Source organism: Schistocerca serialis, chromosome 2, assembly GCF_023864345.2.
Source record: "Schistocerca serialis cubense isolate TAMUIC-IGC-003099 chromosome 2, iqSchSeri2.2, whole genome shotgun sequence".
NCBI lineage: Eukaryota > Metazoa > Arthropoda > Insecta > Orthoptera > Acrididae > Schistocerca > Schistocerca serialis.
Genome location: NC_064639.1, coordinates 253,625,304 through 253,640,662, shown reverse-complemented (window position 1 = coordinate 253,640,662; position 15,359 = coordinate 253,625,304). Strand labels below are relative to the sequence as shown.

Here is a 15,359-nt window from a genome sequence, read left to right as displayed (position 1 = left end):
CACATTAATTTAATTTTAGTTATACATAATCGTATCCAGTAGCTGTGGGAATACTTGGTGGATGTGAAGTATATAGCTCAACTTTCTCCATAGAAAACATCGAAATAGAAGCTAAAAAAGAATTCTAACTCTGAAACATTTCAATGTTTGCCGGGCTCATTACTGCTGCTATCTTGAGACGAAGCAGCATAGCGTCCACACCTCCTCAGCCGTGTGGTAGAGCCACCCACTCGATGCCCAACACTCGGTGAGTGCTCGCTAACGTAATGTAGGTGAGTGAACTGCTGTCTGGGTGCTTCCGCACCGTGTGCAAAGCGAGTGATGGGGAACGGATGCCGCGCACGCGAGTTCGCAACGCGGATGCAGAACTCTAGCGAGAACCTGTCAAGGGCTGGCTCGAGGCTACGGCTGCCGCGCCAGGTTTTGCTCAGTTCCACAGCGTGGCGGGCCAACCGGGCTGGCATGTAAAGTGTGCGGGTCGGGCCGTGGGACACCTGCACTGTGCACCAGGGACTTTACGGTGCTACGACTCCTCCCCCTGCCTGTCAACTACTGGTGACTATTTCTTCCGCCACCAGGATTTAAACCGGCTATTTACGCTACTTGCCATTAAAATTGCTACACCAAAAAGAAATGCAGACGATAAACGGTTGTTCATTGGACAAATATATTATACTGGAACTGACATGTGATTACACTTTCGCGCAATTTGGGTGCATAGATCCTGAAAAATCAGTACCCAGGACAACCCCCTCTGGCCGTAATGACGGCTTTCATACGTCTAGGCATTGAGTCAAACAGAGCTTGGATGGCGTGTACAGGTACAGCTGCCCATTCGGCTTCAACACGATATCACAGTTCATCAAGAGTAGTGACTGGCGTATTGTGACGAGCCAGTTTCTCGGCCACCATTGACCAGACGTTTTCAGTTGGTGAGAGATCTGGAGAATGTGCTGGCCAGGGCAACAGGCGAACATTTTCTGTATCCAGAAAGGCCCGTGCAAGAACTGCAACATGCGGTCGTGCATTATCCTGCTGAAATGTAGGGTTTCGCAGGGATCGAATGAAGGGTAGAGCCACGGGTCGTAACACATCTGAAATGTAACGTCCACTGTTCAAAGTGCCGTCAATGCGATCAAGAGGTGACCGAGACGTGTAACCTATGGCACCCCATACCATCACACCGGGTGATACGCCAATATGGCGATGACGAATGCAGGCTTCCAATGTGCGTTTACCGCGATGTCACCAAACACGGATGCGACCATCATGATGCTGTAAACAGAACCTGGATTCATCCGAAAAATTGACGTTTTGGCATTCGTGCACTCAGGTTCGTCTCTGAGTACATCATTGCAGGCACTCCTGTCTGTGATACAGCGTCAAGGGTAACCGCAGCCATGGTCTCCGAGCTGACAGTCCATGCTGCTGCGAACGTCGTCGAACTGTTCGTGCAGTTGGTTGTTGTCTTGCAAACGTCCCCATCTGTTGACTCAGGGGGCCGACCGCGGTGATCTAGCGGTTCTAGGCGCTCAGTCCGGAACCGCGGGACTGCTACGTTCGCAGGTTCGAATCCTGCCTCGGGCATGGATGTGAGTGATGTCCTTAGGTTAGTTAGGTTTAAGTAGTTCTAAGTTCTAGTCATGTAGTACGTAAAGAAACATGAATGTTTTAGTTGTACCACCTTTTTTCGTTTTGTGATAGATGGCACTGTAATAGTCACAAACATATTGCTCACATTTTTAGATGAACAGTTGGAAACAGGTAGGTTTTTTAAATTAAAATACAGAACGTAGGTACGTTTGAACATTTTATGTCGGTTGTTCCAATGGGATACATGTACCTTTGTGAACTTATCATTTCTGAGAATGATGTTACAGCGTGATTACCTCTAAATACCAAATTAATGCAATACATGCTCAAAATGATGTCCGTCAACCTCAATGCATTTGGCAATACGTGTAAAGGCATTCCTCTCAACAGCGAGTAGTTCGCCTTCCATAATGTTCGCACATGCTTTGACAATGCGCTGACGCATGTTGTCAGGCGTTGTCGGTGGGTCACGATAGCAAATGTCCTTCAACTTTCCCCACAGAAAGAAATCCGGGGACGTCAGATCCGTTGAATGTGCCGGCCATGGTATGGTGCTTCGACTACCAATCCACCTGTCATGAAATATGATATTCAATACCGCTTCAACCGCACGCAAGCTGTGTGCCGGACATCCATCATGTTGGAAGTACATCGCCATTCTCTCATGCAGTGAAACATCTGGTAGTAACATCGGTAGAACATTACGTAGGAAATCAGCGTACACTGGATCATTTAGATTGCCATCGATAAAATGGGGGCCCATTATCGTTCCTCCCATTATGCACCATACATTAACCCGCCAAGGTCACTGATGTTACACTTGTCGCAGCCATCGTGGATTTTCCGTTGCCCAATAGTGCATATTATGCCGGTTTACGTTACCGCGGTTGGTGAATGACGCTTCGTCGCTAAATAGAATGCGTGCAAAATATCTGTCATCGTACCGTAATTTATCTTGTGCCCAGTAGCAGAACTCTACACGACGTTCAAAGTCGTCGCCATTCAATTCCTGGTACACACAAATATGGTACGGGTGCAATCGATGTTGATGTAGCATTCTCACCACCGAAGTTTTTGAGATTCCCGATTCTCGCGCAGTTTGTTTGCTACAAATGTACGGATTAGCCGCGACAGCAGCTAAAATACCTTCTTGGGCACCATCATTTGTTGCAGGTCGTGGTTGACGTTTCACATATGGCTGAACACTTCCTGTTTCCTTAAATAACGTAACTATCCGGCGAACAGTCCGGAAACTTGGATGATGTCGTCCAGGATGTCGAGCAGCATACATAGCACACGCCCGTTGGGCATTTTGATCACAATAGCCATACATCAACACGATATCGATCTTTTCCGCAATCGGTAAACGTCCCATTTTAACACGGGTAATGTATCACGATGCAAATGCCTTCCGCACTGGCGGAATATTACGTGATACCACGCACTTATAGGTTTGTGACTATTACAGCGCCATCTATCACAAAGCGAAAAAAGTAGTCCAACTAAAACATTCATATTTCTTTGCGTACTACACGAATATGTAATAAAAAATGGTAGTTCCTATTTTAAAAATCGCAGTTGATATCCGTTTGACCTATGGCAGCGCCATCTAGTGGGCCAACCATTGCGCCATCTGGTTTCCCTCTTCAAGCTAGATAAGTTTCGTTCTTTGTAGTTTTTTCGTTTGGCACTTGTTTCGTGAGATATTAGGCTCGGTCACTATCTATGGACCACCCTGTATACTCAGTTTCATTTCTGGGAAGTCTGGTGGCCAGTGGAAGTGTTTCAACTCAGAAGAGCGTTCCTGGAGCCACTCTTAGCAATTCTAGACGCGTGGGGTGTCGCATTGTTCTGCTGGAATTGCCAAAAATGCTTCAAATGTCTCTAAGCACTATGGGTCTTAACAGCTGAGGTCATCAGTCCCCTACACTTAGAACTAGTTAAATCTAACTAACCTAAGGAACCGCTCAGCAACAGCGGCCGGCTGGAATTGCCCAAGTCCGTTGGAATGCACAATGGATATGAATAGATGCAGGTGATCAGACACGATGTTTACATATGCATCACCTGTCAGATTCGTATCTAAATGCACCAGGGATCCCATATCACTCCAATTGCATACGCTCCACACCATTACAGAGCCTCCACCAGCTTGAACAGTAGTCCCCTGATGACAAGCAAGGTCCATGGATTCATGAGGTTGTCTCCAAATTGGTTCACGTCCATCCTCGCTCGATAAAATTTGAAACGAGACTCGTCCGACCAGGCAACACTTCCCCAGTCATCAACAGTCCAATGTCGGCGCTGACGGGCCCAGGAGAGGCCTAAAGCTGTGTGTCATCAAGAGTACACGAGTGGGCTTTCGGCTCCGAAAGGCCATATCGATGATGTTTCGTTGGATGGTTCGCACGCTGACACCTTCTGATGGGCCACAATTGAAACCTGCAGCAGTTTTCGGAAGGGTTGCACTTCTGTCACGTTGAACGATTCTCTTTAGTTCTCGAGGTCCCGTTCTTGCAGCATTTTTTACCGGCAGCAGAAATGTCGGAGATTATGATGTTTTCCCGTGTTCCTGATATTCACGGTACAGTCGTGAAATGGTCGTACGGGAAAATCCCCATTTCATTGTTACCTCGGAGATGCCGTGCCTCATCGCTGGTGCACCAACTATAACACCACGTTCAGACTCACTTAAATCTTGATAACCTGCCATTGTAGCAGCAGTAACCGACCTAACAATTGCGCCAGACACTCGTTGTCTTATATAGGCTTTATCTACAGCAGTTCTGTGTTCTGCCTGTTTAGTTATCTCTGTATTTGAGTACGCACGCCTATACCAGTTTCTTTGGCGCTCCGGTGTATTACAGAAACGATTGCACTGATGTCTGTAACAAAATAAAGTGAACCATGTCTTACAAACCGAAATACTCACTCTGCAATGTAGTGCATTCCGTACTTAATTCAAAATCTGACCTAAGCTCTTTGCAAACATGCTACCAAAACAGGGAATTCATAACATAACTCAAAGTTTTAGTCTGTCTTTGCTTCTCTCTTACTGCTTCGTACAGAGTGATATTTCCAGTCTTCAAAGAAAGCAGTTTTCCGTTATATCATTCTTCCACCTATGCACAAGACACACTCTGCTATGTGGAGGAGTAAGATCTACGTAGCCCGCCCGATTGGCGGTCTAACACACGGCGTTCCGGGCGGGAAGGAGCGCCTGGTCCCCGGCACGGATCTGCCCGGCGGACTTGTGTCGAGGTCCGGAGAGCCGGCCACTCTGTAGACGGTTTTTAGGCGGTTTTCCATCTGCCTCGGTGAATGCAGGCTGGTTCCCCTTATTCTGTCTCAGCTACACTATGTCGCCGATTGCTACGCAGACAAGTTCTCCACGTACGCGTACACCACCATTACTCTACCACGCAAACATAGGGGTTACACTCGTCTGGTGTGAGATGTTCCCTGGGGGGTCCACCGGGGACGGAACCGCACAATAACCCTGGGTTAAGTGGGGGCGGCGGAGGGGTGAAGCGGACTGCGGTAGTCGTCGTGGGGTTGTGGACCACTGCGGCTGCGGCGGGGACGGAGCCTCTCCGTCGTTTCTAGGTCCCTGGTTAACATACGATACAATACAATACAAGATCTACGTATTGGCAAATAAGAGCGAGTAAGGCCGCGAGAGCTGCTCGGATGACCTTGTTGGTAAGTGTGGTACCTCCCAGATTCAAAAGTCTGTTTCGAATACCGATCCAGTTTTAACTTTTCAAAGCGTTTCACAAATTACTACTGTTCAAAATGAAGGATATCATTCGCGCTACACAGAGGACCTTGGAGGTTTCGAAGGTCTGGGCACATGTGATATGAAGGTATCGTATTTTCCCCGTATACGTATTCCATTTACTGGTTTGATAGCCGGTCTGTCGAGAATAATAATTAATAGTCGGGCAGTTTTCAGAGGTGAAAATATGCTGTGAGAAGTCAGGAGCACTCACCGAGAATAAGGCTGAGGCCGTAGCCGAAGGGCACCTGGCACCAGGCGAGGCCCGTGTCGAACATGGCCTCCGTGGTCGCGTTGATGTAGCCGCCGCCCACGTACGTCGCTGCAACACGAGAACACGGCGTCACACATACAGTACATCTGAAGCTAGCGGCAGTGCTGCTCCACTTGCCAAGAATTCTTCCAGTTCATTGCCTCCAGGCATGGGCGTCCAAAATGTTCAAATGTGTGTGAGTTCTTAAGGGACCAAACTGCAGAGGTCATCGGTCCCTAGACTTACACACTACATAAACTAACTTATGCTAAGAACAACACACACACCCATGGCCGAGGCAGGACTCGAACCTCCGGCGGGAGGGGTGGCGCGCAGTCAGTGACATGGCGCCTCTAACCGCGCGGCCATTCCGCGTGGCCATGGGCGTCCGCAAAAACGTATCCAAGAGGGGGCGAAATTCTAAAATTACCAATTTTTATACCGTTGTTGATAGGGTGAATTTGAGAACATGTCCCGTCCCATGTAGGCTACGAATTTCGCCAGGAAGTGCACAAAAGTAACTGTATCTCAAAGTATTGATAATTATTCACTGACTACTTTTAGAACAGATTAATTTCGTACCTAAACAGTATACATATTTCAATAGTGTATGCAATATTTTCATATTATTTATTTGAAAATTCACCCTACCATTTTCATTCAATATTCTGAAACTATACGAGGTGCATTCAAGTTCTAAGGCCTCCGATTTTTTTTCTCTGGACTGGAAAGGGATAGAAACATGCGCATTGTTTTAAAATGAGGCTGCGTGCATTGTCAATACGTCCCAGAGATGGCAGCACTGTACGGCAGACGGAATTTTTCCGCCAGCGGCGAGAACGAGAACTGTTTTAAATACTTAAAATGGCGACGTTTTCCTTACTTGAACAGCATGCAATCATTCGTTTTCTGAATTTGCGTGGTGTGAAACCAACTGAAATTCATCGACAGTTGAAGGAGACATGTGGTGATGGAGTTATGGATGTGTCGAAAGTGCGTTCGTGGGTGCGACAGTTTAATGAAGGCAGAACATCATGTGACGACAAACCGAAACAACCTCGGGCTCGCACAAGCCGGTCTGACGACGTGATCGAGAAAGTGGAGAGAAATGTTTTGGGGGATCGCCGAATGACTGTCGAAGAGATCGCCTCCAGAGTTGACATTTCTGTGGGTTCTGTGCACACAATCCTGCATGACGACCTGAAAATGCGAAAAGTGTTATCCAGGTGGGCGCCACGAGTGCTGACGGACGACCACATGGCTGCCCGTGTGGCATGTTGCCAAGCAATGTTGACGCGCAACGACAGCATGAATGGGACTTTCTTTTCGTCGGTTGTGACAATGGATGAGACGTGGATGCCATTTTTCAATCCAGATACAAAGCGCCAGTCAGCTCAATGGAAGCACACAGATTCACCGCCACCAAAAAAATTTCGGGTAACCGCCAGTGCTGAAAAAATGATGGTGTCCATGTTCTGGGACAGGGAGGGCGTAATCCTTACCCATTGCGTTCCAAAGGGCACTACGGTAACATTTGCATCCTAAGAAAATGTTTTGAAGAACAAAATCCTTCCTGCACTGCAACAAAAACGTCCGGGAAGGGCTGCGCGTGTGCTGTTTCACCAAGACAACGCACCCGCACATCGAGCTAACGTTACGCAACAGTTTCTTCGTGATAACAACTTTGAAGTTATTCCTCATGCTCCCTACTTACCTGACCTGGCTCCTAGTGACTTTTGGCTTTTTCCAACAATGAAAGACACTCTCCGTGGCCGTACATTCATCAGCCGTGCTGCTATTGCCTCAGCGATTTTCCAGTGGTCAAAACAGACTCCTAAAGAAGCCTTCGCCGCTGCCATGGAATCATGGGGTCAGCGTTGTGAAAAATGTGTACGTCTGCAGGGCGATTACGTCGAGAAGTAACGCCAGTTTCATCGATTTCGGGTGAGTAGTTAATTAGAAAAAAATCGGAGGCCTTAGAACTTGAATGCACCTCGTATTATCATATAATTACATCCATGGTAATGTATGAAATATGAGACATAATTAGAAAATTTCACAAAAAAATATTAGATTTCAATAATTTTAAGCAGGTACTGAAGTCAAAAATCGAATCATAAAAATTTAGAACGAGTAATAAATTTGTATGCCAATCAAAATAACCAACAAAGAACCTCACTTTAATGTTCCACGAAACAGAGAGAAAATTTTAAATAACACTTATTCAACTGTGATGAGGTCTATAACACTTCGTTTGCTTTCGAAACTTCACAACCTATCATGTTAATGAATTTATCGCATTACTTCCATGCCTTCTGTTTTTAATATTAACTAACATGACTAAAGTTGAATAAAATATATTTTGAAATTTCCAATTTTTTTTTGATTGGTTGGCGCCAGCATTCTACTAGAAAAATGTGGGAACGCTCCCAAAATTGCCCTCAAATTGTCCGGTAGAACCGCCATTTAAGTGCCGAGGACTGAACCAAGGCAGTCCTCGTCTCTTGCGTTTATCACATTATGGGTACACTCAGACCGACTGACTGACTGCACAATTCGTAGTTTTGTGAATGCGTATGGTGCTGTGTTGCACCTCATAGAGCTTGAGAAAGTCGCAATACCTGGAGCGGACATCTTTTCCACACTGAAATTTCACAATTGCTTTCCTCCTTTCTTTAGCATAAAATGGTGTTCTACAGTATAGCATGGTCTCGTTCTTTAAGTGAACAGCTATAGCTGGGCAGTAAAAGTGAATGTCTGTCCAATAAATCGTCACGAATCTTTTCGCCCATAGAAAACAGTACTCTTCTGTTGTGATTCCGTTGTGTAACCTGCAGTTCGATAAGGGCTGCATGAGGAAGTGACAGAGAAAAGATCGAGGACACTATTTCGACACTATTTTGAAAAGCTTCAGATTCAGCTTGTAGAACAGCGCAGAAAACACTACCAGATCTAACAAGTGTCATAATTTTCCGTGAACAGTGTGACAACCAAAAAACACTGAAAGATATATAGTGATTGATAAAGTAACCGAATTCCCTTTAGGCTGATGAGTGTTAAACCTGCAATTCAGTAGAGTCACTGCTAGAAATATGTGAGAGTTCTGTAATGAATAAAAAGTCTGTATCCAGATTCAAGAAGGGGACAAGCGCACCCTATAGCCCTCAACATACCCCCCCCCCCACCCGGCCACACCCCCTTGCACACACCTATGCCTCCAGGTCCTGCAATATGACGGCAATAATTTATTGTTTCTTGGTACGGAAAATGCGCATCTGTAGATTCCCGTCATACAACACAATTATTCGTGTATCTTCCGAACAATATTTGCACCATCGGGGACTTGCTTCTCAAACAGTGTGGTGTGGAAATTTCAGAAAGGCTGGCGTCGACATTTTGTAGTTTTTGACCACTGTGTAAAAGCTTTTCATAATCAACAAAGGAGGAATATGTTGCTACAGCTAATTCATTAATTAATCCATTAACTACTGACTACTGATTTTTCATCCATTTAATTTGGCCGGCCAGGGTGGCCGAGCGGTTCTAGGCGCTACAGATAGGAACCGCGTGACAGCTACGGTCGCAGGTTTGAATCCTGCCTCGGGCATGGATGTGTGTCATGTTCTTAGGTTAGGTTTAACTAGTTCTAAGTTCTAGGGGACTGATGACCTCAGTAGTTAAGTCCCACAGTGCTCAGAGCCATTTGAACCATCCATTTAATTTACTCATGGGGGATGTTGGTAGCTTGAGTAGTGCAATTGCGACCACGTGATACTAGACTGCACATTGCATTGTTTAGAAATTATTGTAATCGTTATTAATTTTTTTTAATTTCTAGTAGGTCACTATCAGACTAGGGTATTCAACTGTTTTGGGTTTACTACTGATATTTTCCCAGTAATTATGAGTTCCGAGATCATGTGTTAAATGTGGAGACGGACATTTTCTTGAACTTCTTTGTTAATTCTTCAGTGTGTGTGTAGTGCTTCTGTCAGTTCGCACGTAACGTTTGCATTGTACTTAATTGGATAGAGAGATATTTTTTAGCTAACTTCTATTAGACTCACAATTTGTGTATCATACCTTTTCTGTTGAAGGTTACCACCATCATTATAATCGTCAACATCATCAGCCACTTTTGATTCACTTCCAGATTACGTCCTACTGTTCCCAGCTACACACACACACACACACACACACACACACACACACACGGAGAGAGAGAGAGAGAGAGAGAGAGAGAGATTTGCTGCTCGTGCGTGTTTCGTAATGCTATCTACCTAATATACACCAGGTCGATGTCGAGGTGCGGGGTCCATCTACTATCCATTCACCAGGCATCTCACGGTCACCTTTACGTCTTCCACACCATCCTTTTCCCAGGTACATTTCTCTTCCTTGTCTCTCCCATTACTCCCAACATGCACTCTCTATTGCGCTCAGAATAACCTTCATTTTTTGATGGTTTTGATATTAATATTCCATGTTCCACTCCGTAAGCCAAAACTCATAAAACACAATGTGTATTTTACTAAAAGCACTACATTTTACTTTATACTTCTTCACTTTTTGTCTCCTGTCCATTAGTCATTGTTTACAAATACCCTACCTACAGAGCTCTCCTACTGCCTTAATGACTTTATCGTTAATTTTTTTGTATTTTAATTACGTAGGCTTCCGCGACCTTAACTTTTCTGGGTATGTTACAACACCATATTGTAAATATTACTGATGAAACCGGCGTTTTGGCCACGGTTACAGCGGCCTTCTGACTAGACCAAGAAAACTCTGACGTTAACGTGTTCCACTTTCTTTTCAGAACACAGGTTACGTGCGATTTAGATATTACTGTAATTGCTTATCATGACTGCTTTCAAACTTTCTCTCACATTCGGTGCTGAATTTTATCCGATGTACAGGCAAACAGCGCAGTGTCGTACAGCCGGAAATTAACGCCTACTATTTTTATTTCTTCATTCGCTTTTTACCCGGGGCGTCGTCCGTCTACGCGTATGTCACATATGTTACAGACATCTCATCCTCCCACCTCTCTCTGTCTACTTCCTACTTCCCCTCCCTCTATCCGTCTCCTCGTCCTCCCTTTGTCCAACCATCTCTTCCCTCCATTCTGTTAGTCTCCTCCCCTTACCTCCCTCTTTTCATCTCCACTTCCCCCATTTCTCTGTCTACTTCTTCCTCCCCCTCACTCTGTCTCCTTCCTCCTTCTCTCTGTCGCCTCCCCTTACCCCTTCTCTCTCCACCTCATCCTTCTCGGTTCTCACCTCCACAGTGTTTATTTCCAGATAGTAAGTAACATGTGTACCCAGTTCGGTTGAAATCGATCCAGGGATTAGGAGATGTGCAACGCACATATATACATCTAATTTTTATATACGGGACGTCCCACAAAAGTTGCGACCAACTTTTAGGGGAGGTGGGGGTACATCATAAGTATTGAGAGTTGCATACCAACCTAACGCCACAAACACCGTTGTGTGCCGCAAGCTGGCGCTGTACACGAGAGTACTGGAGGGGAACGAAAGGATTTCCCATTTGAGCGCTAGCTAGCATACGAGTAGCATCGAACAGTATAAGAAAAGTGAGCTTGCAGACATGCACTTAATGTATGGAATAGCTCAGTGCCACGGACGAGCCGCTCGCCGCATTTATCCAGAACGCTTCCCAGACAGATATCAACCACACCAGAATTCGTCTGCTCATAGGCGTCGGAACTAGTGAGAGTATGGGTCACTAAGAAGTGGCAGGCCCAGTGAGCGCAGACTACAATCGGCACGCTCGGTCGTTAGGGAAGAAAGTGTGATGGGTGCCATGGAGACTAATCAAGGCACTAGCACATTATGTGATCAAAAGTATCCGGACATCCCCAAAAACAAACGTTTTTCATATTAGGTGTAATGTGCAGCCAACTACTGCCAGGTACTCCATATCAGCGACCTCAGTAGTCATTAGACATCGTGAGAGAGCGGAATGGGACGCTCCGCGGAACTCACGGACTTCGAACGTGGTCAGGTGATTGGGTGTCACTTATGTCACACGTCCGTACGCGAGATTTCCACACTCCTAAATATCCCTAGGTACCCTGTTTCCGTTGTGACAGTGGCGGTGCGGTCCCCTACGGCACTGCGTAGGATCCTACGGTCTTGGCGTGCATCCGTGCGTCGCTGCGGTCCGGTCCCAGGTCGACGGGCACGTGCACCTTCCGCCGACCACTGGCGACAACATCGATGTACTGTGGAGACCTCACGCCCCACGTGTTGAGCAATTCGGCGGTACGTCCACCCGGCCTCCCGCATGCCCACTATACGCCCTCGCTCAAAGTCCGTCAACTGCACATACGGTTCACGTCCACGCTGTCGCGGCATGCTACCAGTGTTAAAGACTGCGATGGAGCTCCGTATGCCACGGCAAACTGGCTGACACTGACGGCGGCGGTGCACAAATGCTGCGCAGCTAGCGCCATTCGACGGCCAACACCGCGGTTCCTGGTGTGTCCGCTGTGCCGTGCGTGTGATCATTGCTTGTACAGTCCTCTCGCAGTGTCCGGAGCAAGTATGGTGGGTCTGACACACCGGTGTCAATGTGTTCTTTTTTCCATTTCCAGGAGTGTATTTTCAACTGCCCCCGTCGATATTTATCAACGCCTGCAAGCAGGTAATTGTCTGGATTTCTTTCTAATTTCGTGAAAAGGTAAGTGCTGGGTTCCCTAAGATACCGTTATTGTAGGATATCGTGTCACTAGCAGGAAATCGAAACAGATAATGAATGGACCCTTCCGTGACAAATGACATGGAAATAGCAAAGATTTGTTGGAATGGCTAGGCCACTAAAGGAGTTAAGGAGAAAGAATTGGTAGTTCGAGTGGGGTGAATGCCAACAAACAACATTCGACGGGTTGAAGGAGGCCCTGAGCCTCTCTCTTGGCAATACCGGACTTGATAAGGAACTCATCGTGCGAACCGACTCTTCGATGGCCATTGTAGCGGCTTTATTATTTCAAGAGTATCCATAGGAGTGAAGGCTAGTTTCGTATGCTTCTAGAGGACAAATATCGCTGGGGATGTTGTACTCTGTTTACGAACTTCACTACTGGTGATTATGTTCACCTTGGAAAAATTCAGAGACGATCTGGAACATAAACCCATTCAGTTATAGACAGACGGTCAGGTTTTGACAAGTAAGTTGGGTGTTGGCGCAGTCGAGGTAAGCAGGCCGCATCGCCAGGGCCGTTACTCGAATTTCGGGTTTTCAGTTTGAGGTCAGACATGAGAAAGGGACTGACAATGTTACTGAGAAGGCTGAGTCGCGTGTTTCAAGGGGACTCTGAAGAGACTGAGGTCAGTAGGCCGGACCAGGATAGTAAGATACAGAAAGAGAATTGGGGTAATTTCCCAGCGTTGTTTATGGACCTCGCGATGTATCAGGAAGACGATGAGTCCTTCAAGGCAAGCAAACAGGAAACAGAAGAGGGGAAGTGACTAGGCCGTATTCTGTGAGAAATGGCATCCCATATTGCCGTACTGGGGATAGTAGTCGCACCTGCACAATGGTACCTGCGCACGTTGTACCTATATTATTCGCTTGTTATCACCAGCGTCTAGTGGGAGCCACTTGGGTGTTTTTAAAACAACCTCCAACATGCATATGGAAGGTATAGACAGATATATTACGGCGTTAAGACATGGTCCGAGCGCGCAAAGCTTCTTCCATTAGTAAGTCACCCCCCCCTCCCCCATGGGATATACTAAACACGGTACACTGGCTCTGAAATCTCTAAAAACTCCAACGCAGAAATTGTATATCGATTTTGTTTCCCAGGCCGCAGGCAGGAAACGAGTACGCTCTGGTACGCAGCGTTGTTTTGGTGAGTAGTTAGTGACTGGAGTGCTTGTAGATCTTAATTTAGTTTTAGTTCAGTGCTTACGTAAATAAGCCCTAATGAAGCCAGAGAGTTGTTGTTTTAATTGTTGATTTTCTAAGTGGTTATCTGTGGAAGCTGTTTTCATTTTGGTGTCTACGGTGTGGTCGATAGCCGTATACAGTTGCTATTGTTGCTGTTGGCCCAATTTTCTTTACTAGGGCAAAAACTAATTTAAATTTTGCTATGTTATGCTGAAGGAATTTCATTTTATTATCCTCTTGTTTCAGGCCCTACCTCCATAACGGTAATTGGGCTGCAGGCCAGTTAAATATTAATTGACAGTTGTGAAGAAGGATGTTTCATGTTTGTAAAATTGAGCCCCCGCCCGCACGACCTCCAGCCAAACACCACCCCACCCAAATTATACTCGATAAGGATTAGATGCACTCTATAGCACGTTTCAGTTGGGTTGTAGTAATCAGACTGGCATCCAGCTAATTAATGAATTGGACTCTTTTAAGTACAAACCAACCACACGACAATTAGTAATTTACATGTGGTCTCCAGCCCGAAGACTGGTTTGATGTAGATCTCCACTCTAGTCTGTCCAGTGTAAGCCCCTTCATCTCTGCATAACTACTGAAAGCTACGTTCAGAGTTTATTATACTCCCTCTCGAAGTTTCCCGCCCCCGCCCCCCCTCGTCTTTCAACTTTCCCCTTAACAACCTGACCACTTCTTCCTGCTTCAGGATACGTCCTATCAACCGATCTCTAGCCAACTCACAACTCGGTTCACTATCTCTTTCTTAGTTATTCGACCTACCCTCTTGATCTTCAGAATTCTTCTATAGCATCACAGTTTCAAAAGCTTCTGTTCCCTTCTTGTCTCAACTAACTCTCTACTACTTTTCATTTCTGAACAAGGCTACACTCCAGACAAATACTCTGATAAAATTTGTGTTAAATGCTAACATACTCATTTCTCTTTTTGAAAAATCCCCTGATTAAATTTTTTGTTGTTAAAGATCGAATAATGTAGCAGCCTAAACTTCTATTATAATTACCATTACCTACAGGATAAGAGCTGATCGTTTTTAACTACTATGGCGGCCGTTTCATTCGAATTTTAGCTGCTAATAATGCTATATTCTTTGAAAAGAGGTATTTGCAATAATCAAGGTCACATAAGTATGCAGTAAGTTAAACATCATATTCTCGTCAAACGGAATAGGACACAGTCACTACATTTTTCGTACACATATTTTCACGTCTAAGTTCAAATACGTAGAAATATTGTCACACGTTCTTGTAATAAGTTAGCCTCACTAGAATCCATTGGAGAGCGCGGTAGACACGAACGCATTATATCTGCACTCCATGACTTAACGTGCAATTTTGATGCTGATGATGATTGTTTTGTGGGGCGCTGAACTGCACGGTCATCAGCGCCCGTACAAAGTCCCAGATTTTGCACATTCCAATTTTTTATGCAGTCGAATCTAGCCATTATCACGAATGATGGTGATGATGAAATGATGAGGACAACACAAACACCCAGTCCCCGGGCAGAGAAAAATCCCCAACCTGACCGGGAATCGACCCCGGGATGCCATGATCCAGAGACAGCAACGCTAACCACTTTTTTTCGGTATAGTTCGTTGCGTTTGGTCTGGGCGGACGTCACAAGACATCCGATCAAGTTTATCGTTGATTCCTTGTCTCAGTTTTTTTATTACAGAAAGCACACAGCCCTCTGACCGAACACGCTGAGCTACCGTGCCGGCTACCACTAAACCATGAGCTATGGACTGAGCAGTTTTGGTAAAACAGATACTTTGTCACTACCCGTTATGAT

General features: G+C 45.7%; 1 protein-coding gene across 1 annotated transcript in view; it reads right to left on the bottom strand.

Annotated features, from left to right (window-relative positions):
* LOC126455883 (high-affinity choline transporter 1-like) overlaps positions 1–15,359 on the bottom strand; it is a 449,603-nt gene that overhangs the window by 258,813 nt on the left and 175,431 nt on the right. The window contains exon 3 of the mRNA XM_050091642.1: positions 5,586–5,693. Coding sequence (XP_049947599.1) covers positions 5,586–5,693 — 108 coding nt within the window. The remainder of the gene's footprint in view (positions 1–5,585; positions 5,694–15,359) is intronic.